Source organism: Capra hircus, chromosome 11, assembly GCF_001704415.2.
Source record: "Capra hircus breed San Clemente chromosome 11, ASM170441v1, whole genome shotgun sequence".
In the NCBI taxonomy this organism is placed as follows: Eukaryota; Metazoa; Chordata; class Mammalia; order Artiodactyla; family Bovidae; genus Capra; species Capra hircus.
Window position 1 is genome coordinate 27,425,652 of NC_030818.1, and position 25,154 is coordinate 27,450,805.

Here is a 25,154-nt window from a genome sequence, read left to right on the forward strand (position 1 = left end):
TGGGAGACCAGAACGTTTCTAGTCTGTAAAATTTAGGAAGTCCTGCACTCTAGACACAGTACTGTATGAAGGCATGGGATTCAACATGGGAAGGTCATAAAACCCCTTCGATCCACAAAGGATTCTAAAAGAAGCATTTATTCCACACAATGGCAGAAAGGAAGACATAGACCTTCTGGCAACAGTTTTGCTCACACAACTACACTGACCTCAGTCAGTTTAGACTGAAGAAAAAATATTTAAATTGGAGTAAAGCTAGACACTTCATTTTGCTCTATTAAAATCATCAACTCCTAAATATAATTAGTTCTGTTTCCTCAGTCTTCTCCTATATAGTCATCTTTCATTTTCTTTTTCTATCTTTTATTCTTTTATTAAGTAAATAATGCCATGCCAATCTGTGTCCTAAAGCCACAGGATGAGGAGAAATCACTGAGTGGGGGGCCTGCTGATCCAAGTTTAGTTCTTTAACTTATCTCTTTCCCATTCCCCTCCATTACAAGTTTTCACTTCATCTTCCAGTGTCTCTGGTATTCATATTATTTTTGTCATTCATATTTACAATTACTGTCTTTCATACCCTTCATTCAACCTGTCAGCAAATAGTATTGACTCTTCTTTAAAAACTTCTCATCAACTCTTCCATCATCTTAGTCTCAATCATCACCAGCTTTCACCTGGATTGCTGCACTTAAGTCTAACTGGTCTCCCTGTTTCAACCACAACTTCTCATGTCCTTAATTCAGCAAACAATGTATCCTTTAAATGTATAAATCAGAGCATGCCACTCTTCAGCATAAAGCAATGCTGTGGCTCCTGACTTCACAGAATTAAGGCCAAGTCCCTATAATAGCCTCCCGATGCCCTTTTGACCAGATCTCCTATTTTTCTCTCTCTTGCTCACTCTGCATTAGCCACCCTGGCTTCCGTGCTATTCCTTGACCTTGGCGGGCCAGCTCCCACCTTAGGGCCTTTATACTGTCTGGTCCCTCTTCCTGGAACATTCTTCCCTCAGATATCTGCATGCACAGCTAAATCGTTTACTTCCATCAAGACTTTGCTGAAATGTCACCTTCTCAATCTGGTCTACCCTGACTACTCTACTTAAATTTGCAAGTTCTTATCCATAACCCTGGTAATCCTGATCCCCATTGCTCTGCTCTTCCCTTTTCCCCTCACTGTTCTTATCACATTTATCATATGGTTTATTCATTATGCTTATTGTCTACTGTCTGTGACCTTGAGAGCAGGGATCTTTGAATGTAATCAAGATTACAGAACAGTACCTAGAATATGTCAGGCACTCACTTGGAAGGTGTATGTTTAATGAATAAATGAATAATTTGTTAATTCTAGCTCTGACTAATGGGAAGACAGTTGTACCATTACCCATTCATCACGGGACAAGAGGGGAAGACCAAGCCTTTTTGTTATTTGTCTGTCTTGCTTTTGTATAGGGCTAGTGAAGAGGACTGATGGGAGAGGTGGGAGTTATAAATGTAGGGAAAAAGGGGATACAAGTTGTACTTTTAGATATATTGAGTTTGAGTTGTTAAGATATTCCTGAGAAAATCTCTCACAGCCAAATGGAAAGGGAAAGCTAGAATTTAGAAGAAAGGCCTGGACTAATGTGGAAATGCAGGACTGGAACTGGCAGCGGAGGGGTGAGAGATGAAGGGTCATATGAGTGGATGCATTCAATCAGAGAAAAATAAAGAATAAAAGGAGAAGGTGAATAAGGCAAAAACCTGAAGTCTATCTACCTTGAGAAGGCCAGAGGAAGAAGAGAAGTCAGAGAGGATAGAATGTGAAAACAGTCATGGAAGATCAGTAAGCTAATAGAGTCAAAAGTAGCAGAATAGGTTAAGTGGTTTAAGGACAGAAAGAGGCCACTTTTTGACAGTTAGGAGGTTATTTGTTGAGAGAGTGATTCCAGAGTGGTAAGGACAGAAGCCAATCTATAAAGGCTGGGAGAGAACAAGAGTGAAAATTAGAGGCAGATAATTCTTCTGAGACGTCTGGCAATGAAAAGGAGCATTGAGACAGAAGTTCTAGGAGGAAGTAAAAAAGTGGTTGCTTCTTTGCGCTTTTAGGGAGTGAAGAATGGGATACCAGATCAGCAACAGGTCTGCGGGGCAAAACAAAAGCAATAAATGACGGAGACATTAAGATACAAGAGATAGTCATAACATTTTATAAAGCGAAATAGAATCAGGAAATGGAAGGGTAGGTTGGGAAAGTGTGGGACAGAATGAGCAAAGATAGGGAGATAATCTCAGGAAAGTGGCTCTGAATTTTTTCAGTGAAGTAGGACACATCAGCTAAATGTGAGCAGATCCTGAAATAAGTAAAAGATTGAGAACAGAATGGGTTCCAAGGACTATTGAAATAAAATCTGTCTGTGGCAACAGCAGATTTTTAATCCCATGTTCTTATACCTTCTCTAATATGGATTTTCTTACTATGCTTTTAAATCGACATTTATTGAAGACCTTGCATTATTCCTTACTCTTTCTCGCTTACTTAAAAACATTTTCTGGCAGAGGTGAGTACAGTGCTAGGATGAATATGCTACTGCTGCTCTTCACCCGCCTCTTCTCTTAAAATGATGGTGACCAAACGCTGTCACTATCAAGCTGCTTATTTTGAAATGTACATGTTTCATTTAAAAAAAAAAACATAACGAAGGGAATTATTTTGGGTGCAGTACTCAACAAAACATTGTATTTGCAGCATAACAGCATAAAATTCTGCATAATCTACATGAAGAATCCATTTCCTACAGAACCCTTAATAAAATAAAAAAGGCAAAGTTTCCATTATCGGAGGAATAATGTTTTCCCCAGAGGAAAGACAGTCTAATCTCATGTGATGATACAGAAGAACACCTGAAGACAGCATATTCCAGATACTTTTTTTTTTTTTCTTAAGAAGCACACAAAACACAAGTCTTGCTACACTTTTGTGCTGAACACAGACTATCTTTAAGGGTATGATTCCCTTAATCTGAAAGACCATTATGATTACATTTAAATCTGGCTCCAAACTAGCTTTTTAATTGTGAGCTCAGGTTTTGGAGTATCATAGATCTGGTTCAAATCTTGGTTTCACCAGTTGAATTATCTTAGGCAACTTACTTCACCCTTCTGGGACTTTGTATACTTAAAGGAGTGGTAATATTAATAGTACTAACCTTATACAATTGCTGTGGGGTTTAAACAAGTTGATGCTTCTAAAGTGCCTGGTAATGAGGATATACTCCATGAAGGTTTGTTTTTATTAACTGCTCCTCAAATCTGACCTGAGCTATGTTTTCCTATCTCCATCTCTTTTAAACATCTCTTTTCCTCTTTCTACTGGCTGAAACACCTAGCCCAAATGCCATCTCCTGCATGAAACCTTGTAAGAAATTCCGATCTGGAAATGAAATCTTTCTCCTGTGAACAAGTTTGTGTTTCAAACTTAGTGAAAAGGAAACTCTCTTACACTGTTGGTGGGAATGCAAACTAGTACAGCCACTATGGAGAACAGTGTGGAGATTCCTTAAAAAACTGGAAATAGAACTGCCATATGACCCAGCAATCCCACTGCTGGGCATACATACCAAGGAAACCAGAATTGAAAGAGACACGTGTACCCCAATGTTCATCACAGCACTGTTTATAACAGCCAGGGCATGGAAGCAACCTAGATGTCCATCAGCAGATGAATAGATAAGAAAGCTGTGGTACATATACACAATGGAATATTACTCAGCCATTAAAAAGAATACATTTGAATCAGTTCTAATCAGGTGGATGAAACTGGAGCCTATTATACAGAGTGAAGCAAGCCAAAAAGAAAAACATCAATATAGTATACTAATGCATATATATGGAATTTAGAAAGATAGTAACAATAACCCTATATGTGAGACAGCAAAAGAGACACAGATGTATAGAACAGTCTTTTGGTCTCTGTGGGAGAGGGCGAGGGTGGGATGATTTGGGAGAATGGCATTGAAACATGTATATTATCATATGTGAAAGGGATCGCCAGTCCAGGTTCGATGCATGGGACAGGGTGCTTGGGGCTGGTGCACTGGGATGACCCTGAGGGATGGGATGGGGAGAGAGGTGGGAGGGGGGTTCAGAATGGGGAATACATGTACACCTGTGGCATATTCATGTTGATGTATGGCAAAACCACTACAATATTGTAAAGTAATTAGCTTCCAATTAAAATGAATAAATTTATATTAAAAAAAAAACAAAAGGGCTGTTAGCAATTATTGACTTCTGACATGGGTTATCTGTGACTAAGTTTCATTCTCCTTGTTTTGGTAGGCTCCCTGGGACCATAAACCACCTCTATTCATTTTTACATTCTTTAGGCCCTACCACAGCACTCTCTACATTCAAAGTGATGAATGAAATAATCAACAATAAAATTCATAAGAGTAAAACAATGAAACTATAAAGAACATGAAGAAAATATGGGAACACTGAATTCATCTTAGAAATCAGGTATCTTAAGAAAAAGAATAATACAGTTACTTCATAAAAAAATAAACATTCATATTTCAAAACATATCTGCATTATAAGCAGATACAAAATTAAATTAGAAAAAAACTCAGTCCATATGAAACACTTTAATATTTAATAGAGAATCCTTACACATAAATACAACTTTTAACTACTATAAATAATAAAAATAGTTTAAAAAAGTAGACTTTTAAAAACCACTAAATGCCTAACTTAGGTTATAAAATACCATGATCTCAGTTTTCTAAAATATGAATGTGAGAGAGAATATCATAAATACAAAAGTAAAAAGACTTAATGGCTTCACATTTTGGTGTATTTCTGGGAGTGACATCATGGTAGGGTAGCATTAAAGCTCTTTATGTTTCTACTACTTTCCTAATATAACTAAAAATGAAATTTACTGCAATGGAATTTACTTTTACAGGACTGAAATCAAACCACTGATGACCTAATCACATCCGTAATGGGCTTCTCCTCCCTGGGAAGACCCTTTTGTAACACTGTATGAAAAGTATGACATACCTATGTTGAGTGATCTCTATACTAAGTATAATAGAAAGTTAGAAACCACTATCACAGTTTCAAAGTGGATAATGGGGATGGTAAGCAAATTTAGATAAATTACCATTTTTTCCTCCAGATTTTAAAGGTCAAGAGTGGAATTTCATGTAGAGAAATTTTCCATGAAACAGTCCTCAAGTACTCTGCTTCTGAGAGACAAGGCTACTCCCAAAGAAAGCAGAGAGAAAGATGAAGTCACTGGTAGGGGTTTTTATGCTCCACGTGCAGAAACTAGCCTATGTGAAAACCGGCAGAGAAGTCCTGTCTAATAGGAGAAATTAAAGATTTCTCAAGCTTGAACATTGCTGGTGGCATTATAAATCAGTGTGTTACTTGGCAATGTATATTAAGAGCCACATAAACTTTCAAACCCTTTGGCAGAGTAATTCCACTTCTAGGAATCCATCATAAGGAACCACTACTAGTATGACTATTGGCTTCCCTGGTGGCTTAGTGGTAAGAATCTGCCTGCCAATGCAGGAGCTGCGGGAGACTCAGGTTTGTTCCCTGGGTCGGGAAGATACTCTGGAGAGGAAATGGTAACCCATTCCAGTATTTTTGCCGGGATAATCCCATGGACAGAGGAGCCTGGTGAGTTACAGTCCATGGGGTTGCAAAGAGTCGGGCATGACTAGGCGTGCACACACTAGTACTACTATTTCTAAACTACAGTCCAGTCATTAGATGGAAGATTATTTAGCCTTTTAAAAAGCAATATGCAGAAACCAAAAATGTGTGCTTATGTTAGAAAGAAACTTGAAGAACATATAAACCACATTTGAACTACATCATGGAACCAAACAAAAGTGTGTATTAAAAAAAACATACTGGCTTGCATACAGCAAAATGCTAATTTGGAGATGGCAACTCTTGCAAAAAGTCTATAAATCCATGTGCATAAATGCATCTTTCCAAACAAACACTAAAAATACAATTACTGTGAGACAACAATTTTTTTTAATATTAAAAAAATGAGAACCATGTGCTAGGATTAAGAATGGGACAAGGATGCCCATTCTGACCACTCCTATTCAATACAGTACTGAAAATCCTGGCTATTGCAATAGGCAAGGAAGAGAAACAAAAAGCATGAAGATTAAAAAAATAAGTAGTCTATTTATTTGCTGATAATGTCATTGCTTATATAGGAAGATTTAAAGAATCTACAAACACCTACTAAGAACTAGTAAATGAACTTATCAAGGTCACAGGATACAAAGTTACTATTAAAAATCAATTTTGTCTTCACATATTAGCAGAAAACAATCAGCAACAAATTTTTAAAAATTCTACTTGCAATAGTGTTGAAAAGCATGAAATATATTTAATAAAACATGCACAAGACTGCCACACTAGAAACTAAAAAACACTGTTGAGAGAAATGACAGAAGTTATAAATAAATGGAAAGATTAAGTAAGTCCATGAGCAAAAGACTCCATAAATATTATGAAGACATCAGTTGTTCCTAAATTCACCTATGGACTCAATATAACCCCAATCAGAATCCTACCAGGTTTTTTTTTTTTTTTAATGTAAATTGACAAGTTCATTCTACAATTTATAAGAAAATGAAATCCTCTAGAATATTCAGAGCACTGTTGGAAAAACAAAGTCGGAGGTCTTACACTATATGACTTCAAAATTTAGCATAAAATTATAGTAATCAAGATAGTGTGGTACAAACAAAAAGATCAATGAAACAGAAGAGAGAGAAATAGATTCATACTTACACAGTCTTCTGATTTTCAACAAAGGCACAAAACAATGGGTAAAGAGACGTTGTGTTTTTGTTATTGTTTTTTAAAACGGTACTGGAATAACTAAATGTTCACAATGAGGAAAGAAAGTGAACCTTGACCCCTACTTCCAATCATACTAACTTCAGATATATCACTGTATGTAAAAGCTAAAATCATCAAGTTTTAAGAAGAAAACACTGAAGAATAGATTCATGACTTGAAGTAGGCAAAAGATTCTTAGCACATACAAAGTAGTAACTACATATGGAAGAAAAATGGATAAATAAGACATCACCAAAATTTAAGACTTCTGCATATCAAAAGACATTAATAACAATACAGTCTAACACATATATATGGAATTTAGGAAGATGGCAATGACGACCCTGTATGCAAGACAGGAAAAAAGACACAGATGTGTATACCGGACTTTTGGACTCAGAGGGAGAGTGAGAGGGTGGGATGATTTGGGAGAATGGGAATTCTAACATGTATACTGTTATGTAAGAATTGAATCGCCAGTCCATGTCTGATGTAGGGTGCAGCTTGCTTGGGGCTGGTGCATGGGGATGACCCAGAGAGATGTTGTGGGGAGGGAGGTGGGAGGGGGGTTCATGTTTGGGAACGCATGTAAGAATTAAAGATTTTAAAATTTAAAAAAAATAAAAAATTAAAAAAAAAAAAAGAAAGAAAATAAAGAGGTAAGCCACAAACTAGGGCAAAATATTTGTGGAACATATATTCGACAAAGGACTAATATACAGAATATGTTTTTAAAATTCTCGTGACTCAATAATAAAAAAAGCAAACAACTCAACTGGAAAATGGCTAAATGATATGAACAGAGGGTTCACAGAAGAAGATATACAAATGGCTAATAAGCACATGAGAAAGTGCTCAATGTCACCAGGGAAATGCAAATTAAAACCACAGATACACTACCACATACACAAATACACGAGAATGGCTAACATTAAAAAGACTAATACCAGACTATGGCAAAGAGAACTGTTAGCATTGTTGATGGCAGTGTGCTAAGTCGCTTCAGTCGTGACCGACTCTGTGTGACCCCAGAGACAGCAGCCCACCAGGCTCCCCTGTCCCTGGGATTCTCCAGGCAAGAACACTGGAGTGGGTTGCCACTGCCTTCTCCAGATGGAAGTGTAAAACGGTACAATTAATTACACTGGAGTATGGTCTAGAAGTTTCTATAAAAAAACTAAACACTCACCTGATTTATGACCCAGCGAATCCTCTAAGTATTTTTCCAAGATGAGTGCAAACAACACATGTCAACAACAAAAATTATACAAGAATGTTCAAAGTGGCTTTACTCATAATAGCCAACTTGGAAATAGGCAAGGTTCCTTCAAAAAGGAGAATAAACTATGGTATAATCATACAATGGCACATTATTTAGCAATAAAAAGGAACCAGCTATTGTTTATGTTATAGCATGAATTAAAAAATCTCTAAATGTTGAAAGAACCCTTATACAAAAAAGTACAACTGTATGATGTCATTCATATGAAGTTCAAGAAGAGGGAAACTAATCTTTGGCTGAAAAATGTGAACATGTGATCAGCTCTGACAGGCTAGAACAGGGATTATGCTAGAATATGGGATTATATTAATCCCAGGGATTATCTGGGAAGGGGTACAAAGGAACATTTTAGGATGGCGGTAATGTTTTTCATCTTGATAGAGGTTTGGGTTACCAGATGTAGGTAGGTATTTATTTGCCAAAATTCAGCTCTTATATACCTAAAATTTAAATGTATGTGAATTTTACGTCCAAAGACAAAAAGATAAAAAACTACTGAATTCTAGTTAATGATATACATGCCACAATATTAGCTGAAAGTGTGCTGATATCTGCAATTTTCTTTAAAATATATATAAAAAAGAAATGGACTAATGGACAAACAGATGGATGAGTGAAAACACAGGCATAGCAAAATATTAATGATAAAATCGAGGTGATGGTATATTGGGATTCATTGTAAAATTTTTTTCAACATTTCTCTATGTTTAAATTTTTTTATAATATTGGGAGAAAAAGGATATCACTGCTGATGTTGATAGAATATTCTTTATTTTTTTTCTATTTTCTAAGTTTTCTATAAGGTTTATAGAAATTTCTAAAATGTTTACAATCTTAAATATTTTAAAAGAAATTAAATTACATTTCTTAAAATACTCAAATATAAATTATTTTAAAACAAGTTAAAAACTTAGATTCAGTGAAAATTAAAATGTCCACTATTTTTAAACTATTTAGTTCACTAGAAGCCTTAAGCATGCAGTTGTGTAGCAAGCCACTATTTTTGAACTAATTAAAAACTGTGAACTAATCAAATGTGGTATTAAATTTTTTTCTTTTAATGCCTAATTTTAAACTTTCCCTTGTACTCAAACCTTTCCCTGTGTTAATTAATGTATTCTCATTAAAAGTATATCACTTCTTAGACTCTATAATAACTAAGCAGGGCAATATTTCTTATGAAATCTGAGAGCTGGCTGTTTACTAAAGGCCTTTATCTTTAGATAAGCACAAGCTTTAAGCCAGGTGCTAGTCATTTGTGTCTTATTAATTTCCAAAACAAACAGAGGAGAGTGCCATGCAATTTCCATTACACACACTTCACCATTAGGACCAGGGTTTATTAGCTTGACACTGCTCCAGGAATAATGGTTTCATTCCTCACTGAAATAAAATAATGTGCCACACAACTCAGCAATGCGGAACTTCTCAAAAATGTTGTCATTTTAAACATGGTCATATTTTTAAAGTCTCCATTATGCCATAACAAAGGCCATTTGCTGTAGAGAACTCATTGTGAGCACAGAGAATTCCCACAGGGGCCCCAGACTTACCTCATTGCTGTGTCATACGATTCCGGGTGAATACAAGTTTGGTCCAAAGGATTTGGCTTTAGTACAACATTCACTGCAGTTTTGCTCCTTTTCTTGCCTTGCTTCTCATTTGTGACCTCAACACCTGCTGAAGCTGTTACAGCAACTCCCTGAGTTTCGCCTGCAGATTCAGTTTGTTGACTACTGTAACCATTTGAAACAGAAAATAACAAAATTCTGTAAAGCAATTATCTTTTAATTAAAAAATGAGATAAAATAATACTATCTTTCTGTCATAAAAAAAAATAAACAGTATGGGGGGATGTGGGAGGGCTAGAGGGCGGGCAGAGGGTTTTAGAGCCTTTCATTAAAAATGAGCTTATTTCTCTGCCAAACAAATATAAACAAACAGCCACCAGACTTTGACCATGCACTTCACAGAAATTGCCACTTATTTGTTTAAACCCATTAATAGGACTTTCTGTTACTTAAAGCCCCAACATTAATTGATCCTGCCTGTGTAATTGGCATTCTAGGAGAGAACAGAGAAAAACAGACGAAAATAAATTAAATGAGGAGAAGGAAAAGGTGATTTCTCAGAGCTGAAAAAAACACAAACTCCCCAAAGGAATCTACTGAGTATAAAACAGAATGAATGGGAAAAGAATAACTAGAAAAAGACTCACATTTGACTTATGACAGGGAAACTTTGGAATTTTAAAAATTAAGAGATAAAAATAAAACATTACTTTGAAAGGAACTAGAATCAAACTGGCATCAGTTTTCTCACTGATAAACACAGATGCTGGAACACAGTGGAGCAATATTTTAAAAGTCTGAGACAAAATGATTTTTAATCTAGAATTATATACCTAGCAACTAGCTGACAAGTTAAAATCACTTTCAGACATGTATGGACTGTGGTACAACCCATACAATATACTCTCTCCGAAAAGAAATTCTTAAGTATAAACTCCAACAAAAACACTGAGTTCAAGAAAAATGATAACGTGGGCTATAAGAAACAGTGATGAGCACAGAAACCATAAAAATCACTAGGTTAAATAACTGCTCATGAATATTGTAAAATATATATAAAAACAGTCTGAAACTAAAATCCCAGATTATCCCACCATAGGACACAGCATTGACGGGAGGAAGGTTGGGAAGAGACCTTTGGCTCTAGTTTTCTTTAGGAGGAGTACAGAGACACCTATTAACTCCAGAGACCAATCCAAATCAAATTTAAAGATAATAACCAGAAGCATAGAAGATACAAAAGCTGGAATCACTAAGAGGAGATAAAGATGAGTAAGGAAGACAATCTGATTTCGGTGTTGGCCATATGGTGATGTTCATGTGTAGTCTTCTCTTGTGTTGTTGGAAGAGGGTGTTTGCTATGACCAGTGAATTTTCTTGGCAAAACTCTATTAGCCTTTGCCCTGCTTCATTCTGTCCTCCAAGGCCAAATTTGCCTATTACTCCAGGTGTTTCTTGACTTCCTATTTTTGCATTCTAGTCCCCTGTAATGAAAAGGACATCTTTTTGGGTGTTAGTTCTAAAAGGTCTTGTAGGTCTTCATAGAACTGTTCAACTTCAGCCTCTTCAGTGTTACTGGTTGGGGCATAGACTTGGATTACTGTGATATTGAATGGTTTGCTTTAGATATGAACAGAGATCATTCTGTCATTTTTTGAGATTGCATCCAAGTACTGCATTTCGGACTCTTTTGTTGACTATGATGGCTACCCCATTTCTTCTAAGGGATTCCTGCCCACAGTAGTAGATATAATGGTCATCTGAGTTAAATTCAACCATTCCGGTCCATTTTAGTTAACCGATTCCTAAAATGTCGATGTTCACTCTTGGCATCTCCTGTTTGACCACTTCCAATTTGCTTTGATTCATGGACCTATGCAATACTGCTCTTTACAGCATTGGACCTTGCTTCTATCATCAGTCACATCCACAACTGGGTGTTGTTTTTCCTTTGGCTCCATCCCTTCATTCTTTCTTGAGTTATTTCTCCAATGATCTCCAGTAGCAGATTGGGCACCTACCGACCTGGGGAGTTCATCTTTCAGTGTCCTATCTTTTTGCCTTTTCATACTGTTCATGGGGTTCTCAAGGCAAGAATACTGAAGGGTTTTGGCCATTCCCTTCTCCGGTGGATCACATTTTGTGAGAACTCTCCACTATGACCCATCCGTCTTGAGTGGCCCTACATGGCATGGCTTAGTTTCATTGAGTTAGACAAGGCTGTGGTCCATACAATCAGACTGTCTAGTCTTCTGTGATTGTAGCTTCAGTCTGTCTGCCATCTGATGACCTCTCTTAGCACCTACTGTCTTACTGGGGTTTCCAAAGAATAGCAAGAAGAGATAAGAAAGCTTTTCTCAGTGGTCAGTGAAAAGAAATGGAGGAAAATAATAGAATGGGAAAGACTAGAGATCTCTTCAAGAAAATTAGAGATACCAAGGGAACTTTTCATGCAAAGATGGGTATGGACCTAACAAAAGCAGAAAATATTAAGAAGAGATGGAAAGAATACACAGAAGAACTATACAAAAAATATCTTCATGATCCAGATAATCATGATGGTGTGATCACTCACCTAGAGCTAGACATCCTGGAACGCAAAGTCAAGTGGGCCTTAGGAAGCACCACTATGAACAAAGCTAGTGGAGGTGATGGAATTCCAGTTGAGCTATTTCAAATCCTGAAAGATGATGCTGTGAAAGTGCTCCATTCAATACGCCAGCAAATTTGGAAAACTCAGCAGTGGCCACAGGACTGGAAAAGGTCAGTTTTCATTCCAATCCAAAAGAAAGGCCATGCCAAAGAATGCTCAAACTACCGCACAATTGCACTCATCTCACACGCTAGCAAAGTAATGCTCAAAATTCTCCAAGCCAGGCTTCAGCCATATGTGAACTGTGAACTTCCTGATGTTCAAGCTGGATTTAGAAAAGGCAGAGGAACCAGAGATCAAATTGCCAACAACCGCTGGATCATGGAAAAAGCAAGAGAGTTCCAGAAAGACATCTATTTCCGCTTTCTTGACTATGCCGAAGCCTTTGACTGCGTGGATCACAATAAACTGTGGAATATTCTTCAAGAGATGGGAATACCAGACCACCTGACCTGTCTCTTGAGAAATCTTATACAGGTCAGGAAGCAACAGTTAGAACTGGACATGGAACAACAGACTGGTTCCAAATAGGAAAAGAAGTACGTCAAGGCTGTATATTGTCACCCTGCTTATTTAATTTATATGCAGAGTACATCATGAGAAACGCTGGGCTGGAGGAAGCACAAGCTAGAATCAAGACTGCCAGGAGAAATATCAATAACCTCAGATATGCAGATGACACCACCCTTAGGGCAGAAAGTGAAGAGGAACTAAAAAGCCTCTTGATGAAAGTGAAAGAGGAGAGTGAAAAAGCTGGCTTAAAGCTAAATATTCAGAAAACTAAGATCATGGCACCTGTTCCCATCACTTCATGGCAAGCAGATGGGGAAACAGTGGAAACAGTGACAGACATTATTTTTTTGGGCTCCAAAATCACTGCACATGGTGACTGTAGCCATGAAATTAAAAGACGCTTACCTCTTGGAAGGAAAGTTATGACCAACCTAGACAGCATATTAAAAAGCAGAGACATTACTTTGTCAACAAAGGTTTGTCTAGTCAAGGCTATGGTTTTCCCAGTGGTCATGTATGGATGTGAGAGCTGGACTGTAAAGAAAGCTGAGCACCGAAGAATCGATGCTTTTGAACTGTGGTGTTGGAGAAGACTCTTGAGAGTCCCTTGGACTGCGAGGAGATCCAACCAGTCCATCCTAAAGGAGATCAGTCCTGGGTGTTCACTGGAAGGAATGATGTTGAAGCTGAAACTCCAATACTTTGGCCATCTGATGGGATGGGGCTGACTCATTTGAAAAGTCCCTGATGCTGGGAGGGATTGAGGGCAGGAGGAAAAGGGGACGACAGAGGATGAGACAGTTGGCTGGCATCACCAACTCGAGTTTGGGTAAACTCCAGGAGTTGTTGATGGACAGGGAGGCCTGGCATGCCGCAGTCTATGGGGTTGCAAAGAGTCAGACACGACTGAACAACTGAACTGAACTGAAGGAAGACAGGAAGAAAAACAGGGAGGAGCCCTGTTAACTGATAAATGTAATGAACTGCATGAAGGCATGAAGAGAAAATATATAAGATGGAAGTTCAAACATATCAATATGCATAATAACTGTGAATGGATTAAGATTAAGCAAAACCAGAAAATCTATGAGTCATATAAAAAACTAAATGTCATAGAAAGTTTGAAAATAAAACATACCAAGCATATTCTGAAAAGGCAGATATGGCAACAATGCTAGCAAATAAAATAGATTTGAAAATAAAAACACTCAATAAGATAGCAATAGTCATTCTGAATAAAGGCATGACCTATCAAGGAAATGTTATAGTCATGAATCTTCAAGTCCTTCATTACCAGTTGAAAAAAACTAAGGCTTTAAAATAACCCGAATGTTCACCAACAGAGCACTGATTAAATTACAGTCCATTTATAAATTAAATACTGTGCTGGCATATATAAAGAATGATATCAATATGTAATACATGGAAAGAGATCCAAGATATATTACTGAAACAAAACAAGTTTCAACTAGTTGTATACTATAAGTTGTTCTGTATGCATTTAAAAATAATAGACACACATATATAAGCTTATATAAGCATAAATTTATTTTTAGAAGCAATATATAAAAAACTATTTTGAAGGGACAAGTTGGGGTACACTTTTCACTTTATTCTTTTTTATACTATTTGAATTTACTAACCAAGTGTTTTACTGGTTAATTAATCGATTTTCCCCACTATATGAAATGTCACCTTTATCATAAATTAAATTCCCTCTGTGTTTTAGTGTATTTCAGACTCTGTTCTGTTCTACCTATTTCTACATCAAAACCAAACTGTTTTAATTACTACGGCTTTATAATATATTCTGTTTTTCAGAGGGGCTGGTTTTCCCTCAGTCTTTTCCAGATAAAAAACAAATGATTGTAACTTTTGTGTCAGAAGAAAAAAATACACAATGAATGAATCAAGTAGTTCCAAAGAAGCCAAGGCATAAAAGCTAGTCTTTTATGATTACAAAATGCTAAGAAGTTTACCCAATTTCTTTGCTTTTTGTGCTACCAGGATTAGAAAGCAAGAATTTAGCTCTTAATTTACACATCTGATAATTAATGCCTTGGCCAGTTTTCACTGAGGAAGAAGCAGGGAAACTCAATTATGCTGCCCTTTTTTTGCAGGGGGGCGGGGGGCACACCCCCATGGCATGTAGAACTTCACTGACCAGGAATGGAACTTGTGGCCCTGGTAGTAGAAGCACATTGTCTTAACCGCTGGACCACCAGGGAAGTCCCTCAACTATGCTTAGGGGAACAGCTGTCAATATGAAGTGGTCATTGCAAAGTCTTCTTTGTAGCCTCATGTTGTACCAGTCCTTCCACTTGTGGTGTTCCGAGCACACTGGCCTTAGCTTCTTTTCCTAAATACACCAAAGTGGTCCTGCTTTAGGCTGCTGCACACATATTGTTTGCTCTGCTTGAATGCCTTCCTTCTGATCCCTATGTGACTGGCTCCTTCACTTCATTCAAAACTCAGCTCAAATAACTTTTCAGTAAATAACTCATATAAAGCAGCTTATTGCTCCCTAAGATAGTGTCATATTGCTTTGTTTTAATTTTTATAACACTTACCTGAAACTGTTTTACTAGTTTATTTATTGTCTGTCTCATTTATTAAAACTTAACTCCATGAGGCCAGTGAATTTGTTCATTTGTTCACTGCTGTATTCCCAGTACCTAGCAAAGATTAAGATAGTCTACACATACTGAATGAAGGAATGAAGAAATGAACAGCTAGGGTTTATGCCAGTGAGAAGGATGGGTAACAGTACAAGAGGAGGAGGTTAATATTAGAAACAACAGTGCACACTTTAATAATCACCTGCAAAATGTTCGAATATAATCCTGGTTGACTCTGATGAAACCAGCACATTGTTGGAAAGATTTTGGACCCAGCCCTTTCACTTTCTTCAGCTGTTCTCGGTTGATGAATGGCCCATTTTTCTCACGCCATTCAATAATATTTTTGGCTCGGTTGGCATTGAGTCCAGCGATATGCCTAAAAAAATAAACAAAATGAGTAATGTGGCCAATATAATTGTTCTAAGAGAACTGAAAGAAAAGATGGCATGTAAAGAAACATAAAAGCAATTGCAATTATATCTTGTCCTATGTCTCTAAGTTCAGTTAATCAAAGGTGGGTTATGTCAAAAAGACAAAGGGGAAACAGTTTTCCAAGAGGATGAAGGACAGTAGAAAGCAAAGTAGTGACAAACCAGGGCTGTCATAAAGACGCTGGCAAACTGGTTAACAGGGGTCTAAGAAAACTACTTTCCTACAGTATTTCTACACTAGTTACATTACTTATGTTTCTAAATCAAGTAATAATTCTGCCTATTCCCAGTTAGCTTACAAAGTGATTCAGGAGCAGAAATTACCACAGCTATAGCTGGGTTGTACTCTCTTATTTTTTTGTCAGCCAAGACTTAAACGGTGGAAAGGTATTTATCCATGACAAAAAAAACTCTGTCATTAGGTAGTTGACTTGATGTTAATTAGAGAATCTGAATTCTATTATAGAATTCCATATATGGAATTATGGAATATTTATTACTATGGTAGAAAGTTGCTGTTGTGTAGTTGCTAAGTTGTATCTGACTCTTTGCGACCTCATGGACTGTGTAGCCTGCCAGGATCCTCTGTCCATGAGATTTCTCAGGCAAGAATTCTAGAGTAGGTTGCTACTTCCATCTCCAGGGGATCTTCCTGATACAGGGACTGAACCTACCTCTCCTGCTAGGCAGGTGGATTCTTGACCATTGAGCCACCAGGGAGGCAACACCTTAAAATGCAAGGAATTATTTTCTGCTGTTCTAATTTCAAAGCCGAAGAATCTAGATTTTTTTTCCCCAGAAGTCCAGAATTTCCAGACTTGTATAATAAATGCAAGATTAGGAACAAATGAACAGCTCTTCTATAACCCCAGGGGGGAAAAAGAGCATGTAAGATGTGATAATAGTATTAATATGATGAAGATTTTGATATGTAACTTGAGGAATCAAGGTAAAAATATGGTAACCATACCCTGTTCCCTCAGAATTTATCTTCTGGTGATGGCCAGCTTTGACAGATGTAAGCAAGAGACTGAACTAGTGAAAAATATCTCCCTATTATGTGATGGGAAATGGCTCTTTTCCATGTTAACCTTATTTAAATTCTATTAGTGACTCAATGGAGAAGGCAATGGCACCCCACTCCAGCACTCTTGCCTGGAAAATCCCATGGATGGAGGAGCCTGGTGGGCTGCAGTCCACGGGGTCGTTAAGAGTCAGACATGACTAAAGTGACTTAGCAGCAGCAGCAGCAGTGACTCAATGGAGAAGGCAATGTCACCCCACTCCAGTACTCTTGCCTGGAGAATCCCATGGGTGGAGAGGCCTGGTAGGCTGCAGTCCATGGGGTCGCTAAGAGTCGGACAGGACTGAGCGACTTCATTTTCACCTTTCACTTTCATGCACTGGAGATGGAAATGGCAACCTACTCCAGTGGTCTTGCCTGGAGAATCCCAGGGATGGGGGAGCCTGGTGGGCTGCCGTCTATGGGGTCACACGGAGTCGGACATAACTGAAGTGACTTAGCAGCAGCAGTGACTCAACAGTTATCATATGCTCTTCATTTTAGATTTTCTATATTAAAAATGATAATATATATGAATTGTTATGATTATTTTCTTAAATGATGTCTTCCTCCCTGACTTATTACTTAAAGCAATGTATGAACTGATCGATTTTCTATACTTGGCGACTTCACACGTGTCCCCTTGTTTTAACTGAGTTTGGACAGTCAGTAAAGAAACTCAAGATTCTGTAATCTTCAGCCACAGACTTCTTGTCTCACCTTAACAAAACTTCTGAACAGATGTTAATATCCACTCCCACAAAACTGACACATTCTTCTACAACACTGTCCAGTGTTGCCTTGAGCAGGGTCTGAGATACATCGTGCTGAAAAGAAAGATCAAACATCAATCAACAGTAAAGAACATGGAATTCTTGGACTACTCCATTACTTTGCCTGTATTACAGATAGCAGGCTCAGTTAAGACACAGCAAAGTCAATTTGTTCATTTCTCTTAAACACGCTTTGCTGACGTAATTGACCTAAACTTTAGGAATCTGTGTTTCATACTCTCTACTTAAACACCTGACTTGAGTACAACAGCATTGGTATTTTTCCCTTAGCTTGCCATAAAAATTACCTCTCAAGTTTGTTAAAACACAGGTTTCTGGGCCCCACACCAAGAGTCTTTGATTCAGTAGGTCTGGGCTGGGGCCTGAGAATTTACATTCCAACAAGCTCCAGAGTAATGCTGCTGCAGGTTCTGGAAGCACACTGAGCCATGCTGGTTACTATCATTTGCATGCTGCCTTGAAGTCTTATCTTCACTTGCATGTGTATTATGACCCTTTGTTCTTAAGAGAAGAGTGAACAGGAAGGAGAACATGAATATTCAGTAAGTTTGACAGTAAACCGAACTCTCATATTTCATGAAATTGAAGAGACTATTGCTTATATGTCTTTAAAAAAAAAAAAAAAGATGTCCTTTTCATCATAGGGGACTGGAATGCAAAAGGAGGAAGTCAAGAGATACCTAGAGTAATAGGCAAATTTGGTCATGGAGTACAAAAAGAAGCAGGGCAAAGGCTAACAGAGTTTTGCCAAAAGAACGTACTGGTGATAGCAAACACCCTCTTCCAATAAGATAAGAGAAGACTCTACACATGGACATCACCAGATGGTCAATCCTGAAATCACACTGATTATATTCTTTGCAGCCGAAGATGGAGAAGCTCTATACAGTTAGCAAAAACAAGATCAGGAGCTGACTGTGCCTCAGATCATGAACTCCGTATTGTAAAATTCAGACTTAAATTGAAGAAAGTTCGGAAGACCACTAGACCATTCAGGTATGACCTAAATCAAATCCCTTATGATTATACAGTAGAAGTGACAAATAGATTCAAAGGATTAGACCTGATAGAAAGAGTGCCTGAAGAACTATGGGCAGACTATATGTTACAAACAGACTATATGTTACAGACTAATGTTACAAATTATACAGGAGGTGGCGATCCAGACCATCCCCAAGAAGAAGAAATGCAAAAAGGCAAAATGGTTGTCTGACCAGGCCTTACAAATAGCTGAGAAAAGAGAAGAGAAAGGCAAAGGAGAAAAGGAAAGATAAACCCATCAGAATGCAGAGTTGCAAAGAACAGCAAGGAGAGATAAGAAAGCCTTCCTCCATGATCAATGCAAGGAAATAGAGGAAACCAATAGAATGGGAAAGACTAGAGATTTCTTCAAGAAAATGAGAGATACCAAGGGAACATTTCATGCAAAGATAGGTACAATAAAGGACAGAAATGGTATGGACCTAACAGTGTAATCACTCCCCCAGAGCCAGACATCCTGGAGTGTGAAGTCAAGTGGGCCTTAGGAAGCATCACTACGAACAAAGCTAATGGAGGTGATGGAATTCCAGTTGAACTATTTCAAATCCTAAAAGATGATGCTGAGAAAGTGCTGCACTCAATATGCCAGCAAATTTGGAAAGCTCAGCAGTGGCCATAGGACTGGAAAAGGTCAGTTTTTATTCCAATCCCAAAGAAAAGCAATGCCAAAAAATGTTCAAACTACTGCACAACTGCACTCATCTCACATGCTAGCAAAGTGATGCTCAAAATTCTCCTAGCAGACTTCAATAGTACGTGAACTGAGAACTTCCAGATGTTCAAGCTGGATCTAGAAAAGGCAGAGGAACCAGAGATCAAATTGCCAACATCCGTTGGATCAACAAAAAAGCAAGAGAGGTCCAGAAAACCATCTACTTCTGCTTTATTGACTACACCAAGGCCTTTGACTGTGTGGATCACAACAAACTGTGGAAAATTCTTCAAGAGATGGGAATACCAGACCACCTTACCTGCCTCCTGAGAAATCTGTATACTCAAACTGAGTTAGTACAAGTTATCTTTCAACTGAAAATTTTAAACTTTGAAGAAAAAAAAAAAAGAACAATAAAGCAAGTTCAACTACCAGATTTGGTAGTGAAAATGTTGACTCCACTCAGCAATCTTTGACTTTATTTGAACCACAGTTTACATATTAAAAAAAACTTAATTTTTAAAATGATTTTACAAATATGGAAAACAATAACAATGACAGACCTATTGTGGTAATAATGTTCTTAAACGTCTTCAAAATTAAAGGCCAAATAAAAATGTCCTTATCAGAACAGCTAAAATGAAAAAGATGAAAAATACCAAGCATTGATAGGATGTGAAGCAACCAGAATGCTGAAAATGTCATCATGATAGATGCACGTTAGGTCAGATATGCAAGCAAGGCAGTTGTATGGAGGATTTATTTTGTATGGTTTAAATGCAATTTCTCACATAAAGCTGAAATCAGATATTTGCATATAATGTAAAAATGTACTATTGTTCAATATAAATTAAACTTGATAAACTGGAAGGAATACAAAACAAAAATTCTTAGAAATAAAAAAATTGCCAAAACTGACTGAAGGAGAAATAAGAAAAATGAACAGATCTATCAGAAATCTCCCCAAAGAGAAAAATCTAGGATTGGACATCTTCACTAATGAATTCTACCAAATATTTAAAGAATTAACAGTAATCCTTTTAAAGCTCTTTCAGAAAAATATATGAGGAGGGAACATGTCTTAACTCATTCTGTGAGGTTAGCATTACTCTGATATCAAAGATACCACCAGGTAAGAAAGCTATAGACCGATATTCCTTATGAATACAGGTGCAAAAGTCCTCAACAAGACACTAGCAAACTGAATCCTACAACGCATTAAAAGGATCTAACATCATGAGGTACAATCATGCACTCAGTGGATGTAAAACTCAAGAAATACATTTTTTTTTCAGTTGAAAAACAATTTCCCTCGCCTTTTTAAAACTTAACTGTGGTTCTAATGAGGTGGATGAAACTGGAGCCTATTATACAGAGTGAAGTAAGCCAGAAAGAAAAACACCAATACAGTATACTAATGCATATATATGGAATTTAGAAAGATGGTAACGATAACTCTGTACACGAGACAGCAAAAGAGACACAGGTGTATAGAACAGTCTTTTGGACTCCATGGGAGAGGGCGAGGGTGTGATGATTTAGGAGAATGGCATTGAAACATGTATAATATTATATATGAAATGAATCGCCAGTCCAGGTTTGATGCATGACACAGGATGCCACGGGCTGGTGCACTGGGATGACCCAGAGGGATGGGATGGGGAGGGAGGTGGGAGGGGGGTTCAGGGTGGGGAACACATGTATACCCGTGGCGGATTCATGTTGATGTATGGCAAAACCAATATAATATTGTAAAGTAATTAGCCTCCAATTAAAATAATTTATATTTAAAAAATGCCAAAGTAAATGTAGAAATGGAAAAAAAAAAAACTAAACTGTGAAATAACTTCAAGTTTAGAAAAAAAAAAAAAAAAAACCCTGCAGGAGTAGTATAAAGGATCTCCTCACAGCCTTTTTTCAAACAAATACTTTAGTGTGCATTTCCAAATAATAAGGACACTGTATTATATACCACTGTATTAATATGACAAATAAAGTCAGGTAAGTCATCAGCAATGTAGTATTATCTAATGGGCTTCCCTGGTGGCTCAGTAGTAAAGAATCTACCTGCAATGCAAGAGACTCAGGTTCCATCCCTGGGTTGGGAAGATCCCCTGGAGAAGCAAATGGCAACCCAGTACAGTATTCTTGCCTGGAAAATCCCATGGACAGAAGAGCCTGGTAGGCCACAGTCTACGGGATCACAAAGAGTTGGACATAACTTAGTGACTAGACAACAACAATACTATCTAATGCAGAGGCCAAACTCAAATTTCATCAAATGTCCCAATTCTACCTAACAGCATTTTCTTCCCAATCCAGAACTGAATCCAGGGCCACACACTGCATTTGAGTTGTCATAATTTTATACTCTGTGCTAGGCAGCTTCCAAGATGGTTCCCAGTGATCACCAACTCCTGGTATTCTTGCACTTGTGTATCCTATCTCTGAGTATAGAATTCACTGATGATTCTTGCCTGTATCAATGGACACGTTCATTCAGTCGTGTCCGACTCTTTGCAACCCCATGGACTACAGCTGACCAGGCTCCTCTGTCTATGGGATTTTCCAGGCAAGAATACTGGAGTGGGTTGCCATTTCCCTCTCCAGGGGATCTTCCCAATCCAGGGATTGAACCCAGGTCTCCTGCACTGCAGGCAGACTCTACCATCTGAGATTATTTTACCACTTCCAAGATTATTTTACCACTCTCAATTACCTCTTTCTGTGAAAAAGTATTTATCTTGACTCAATCAAAATTTAAAAGAATAGACTCAACAGTATACCATATAGGTTCACCGTCTTCATGTGTTCTAGACTGGAACAAATTTATGAACAACTTATACTACCCATGAAATCTTTATGAATGTTTTTATTTGAGGGTTAAAACCCTTGTATTTAAATATAAATAAAAAAGTGTTTAATTTTATCATAAGTAGTAAGGATAAGTATTATATTGAGGAGCTATTATTTTGAATTATGTTTTACTGTATAGAGTGACATATACATATATGCAAACATATGTGTGATGAGTATCTTGATCATGGTATAAAATATATTTTCTACTATGTATCATGATCAAAAGGTATAAAAAATAATGCGCTAAGCCAATATCACCAGTCTCATTCCACTTAACCAGTCATAGGAAATAAAATGTGAAGGTATATCTTCTGAGGCTTTCAGAAAGAGACATCCCTCTCAAATATAGACCCATGTCTTTTCTTCTTTTCATTTAAGTATGCCTCCTGCAGCTGAAGTAAGCATTATCTTATGTCACCAGGACTAGCTTGAGGATCAAGCTGACTCCCTGAATATGGCAGGTAACACATATGCAAAGACTCTGGATCTTCCTGAAATCCTGTATTGACCAGTTCTGGATTTCTTGCCCACTCTGCCCCCGTCCCAACACACACAATGACCTTCTAGCAATGACATTTCCTTATTGTTTAGTAAAAGAATAATAAATTTCCTTATTGTTCAAGCCACTTGGAGTTGGGATCTCTGATGTTTTTCTAGTTGAAGCAGTTATTTTATTTAGGAGCTTGATGTCTAGTGGTAAGACTGCTGCTGCTGCTAAGTCGCTTCAGTCGTGTCCGACTCTGTGCGACCCCATAGACGGCAGCCCACCAGGCTCCCCCATCCCTGGGATTCTCTAGGCAAGAATACTGGAGTGGGTTGCCATTTCCTTCTCCAAGTGGCAAGACTAAAGCAACAAAAACAACAATACTACCAAAGTCCTTGAGATTTTACTGTCAGGCACTGTTATAGGCTTTTATAATATTATCTAATTTAATCCTCACAACAATTGTAAGAAGTTTGTGCATGATTTCACAGAATTTATTCTAAGGAAATAGCAAGACTATTGTTCAAAGGCATGTACGTATGTGTGTGTACAACCTAACAATTCACCCAGAAGGTACTGATACAAATAAATTATGAAATAACCATAACACGAATTACTATAAAGTCATTACAAAGCATAAGGCAGAACAGCTATATTTTAAAAAAGCCCTTTAAAGAAAATTTAAAAAGCTAATGCTTTAAAAAAAAAAAAGGGTATGTCCAAGATAACAACATACTAGGTTGAAATACTTTTTAAATCCCTCTAGCAGTTAGACTCATGTAATAAAAATTTTTGCTGTTATCTATAATCCTGGATTTTGCCTATATTCTTCCCCAACTATTTGCTTACAAAAGTACTAAAGAGTTAATAGTATTTTCTAAAAGTAAAAATCATATATGATTAGGGGAGGGAATACTGAACAGAGTTCCACATTGTCCTCATAATAGTGTCTTTGACATTAAATCAGAGGCATTGATATCTGTCATTCTAAACACATTTTCTAAGCAACTATTATGTACCAGACACTGTGTTAGCTGTGCTCGGTATTGAAAGTATAGTAAAAACCATATGAATTTCATGTCTTCAAGAAGCTCAGTTTACATCTGCTGAAAGCTGGGCTGTGACATACCACTCTACTGGTAGTCATGAGTATTAGAGGCAAGAGGATCCCAGGAATGATTGTGCTAATCGTCAAGGACTTGATGCCAGGAAAGATGAATTGTTCTTTTTTTTTTTTAAGTTACCTTATTCTGAATTTCAGGGCAAGTTATTTCAATTTTATAAACAGACTGTTTCAAATTCAAGGAAATATTGTTTGGGTTATTAGATTTTTACCTAAAATTTACAGGATTTTTAAAAAGGAATATAAGCAGTCATTTATAATCGTCAGCTTTTTTTGAGGTCAGAATCCACATTGTTATTATTGCTCTACCACAAACTTCTAAAGAATTGCTGATCTAAACTGCTCTTTTTTAAAAAAATTTGGTCCTAAGCACTAAAATTATCTCACAATTATTTTAAAAAATCCTCCCAGATGGAATACTGTCTGTAGACTACAGCAACAAAATTTCACTTTGCATATTCCATATAAACTTTAGGTTTATTCCCAAGTGGCTTTCTGATGCAACATTCTTGAGTATTTTCTTTAGCAATTATCATTCACTCATGTCCCTTCCTGTTTCTTATTATTGTCAAAATGCAAAATGCACTTAGAAACTAAAAATGTAAAAACCTTTACAGGAAAAGTCTAGCCAAATTTCTAATAAGGCAAGTTCATTTCCTCATCTTACATCTACTTTTCTTTGGTTGACATGTGACAGTTTAAAAGTCATCCAGAAATGTGTGGGTTGAATGACCCATAAAAGACAGAACTGACAGAAGAATGGAAAACATTTGAGAAAACAGAAAATGTGTATTTAACAGTAGTTCCTCCTACAATTCTTCAAGTCTAGTATACAAGAGGTCTTTATATACTTACTTTAAAGACTAAGACAATGTTCAGCACCATAGAAATACTGCACGTAACACTGTTTTACTAAAAGTAAAAATCAGATACATTTAGGGGAGGGAATACTGAACAAAGTTCCATATTTTTCTCATAGTATCTTTTTAAAAACTTATGTGTTCTCTACTGGATCATACACGTTTACAAGTAACAGACAAATACTCTTGAAAAGTCTTGAAAAAGACTTTAAAAATATTTCTTCATAAGCAGATTCTTTTGAAAACAGATACTAACACCAGCAGAACATCTTTGTTTTTTTAAATGAATAAACCATAGGTACAATGAACAACTCACTGTGCCTATGGGGCTCTGGGA

General features: G+C 37.1%; 1 protein-coding gene across 3 annotated transcripts in view; it reads right to left on the reverse strand.

Annotated features, from left to right (window-relative positions):
• SRBD1 (S1 RNA binding domain 1) overlaps positions 1 to 25,154 on the reverse strand; it is a 226,052-nt gene that overhangs the window by 14,320 nt on the left and 186,578 nt on the right. The window contains exons 17-20 of one of the 3 annotated variants that reach the window (XM_013967606.2): positions 17,725 to 17,831; positions 15,710 to 15,886; positions 9,706 to 9,888; positions 8,106 to 8,195 (exon numbers count right to left, since the gene is read on the reverse strand). In XM_013967606.2, the coding sequence (XP_013823060.2) occupies positions 8,159 to 8,195; positions 9,706 to 9,888; positions 15,710 to 15,886; positions 17,725 to 17,831 (504 nt within the window). In that variant the 3' untranslated portion in view covers positions 8,106 to 8,158. Of the gene's footprint in view, positions 1 to 8,105; positions 8,196 to 9,705; positions 9,889 to 15,709; positions 15,887 to 17,724; positions 17,832 to 25,154 lie in introns of those variants that run through there. The other 2 variants (XM_005686560.3, XM_005686559.2) reach the window with 2 other exon arrangements.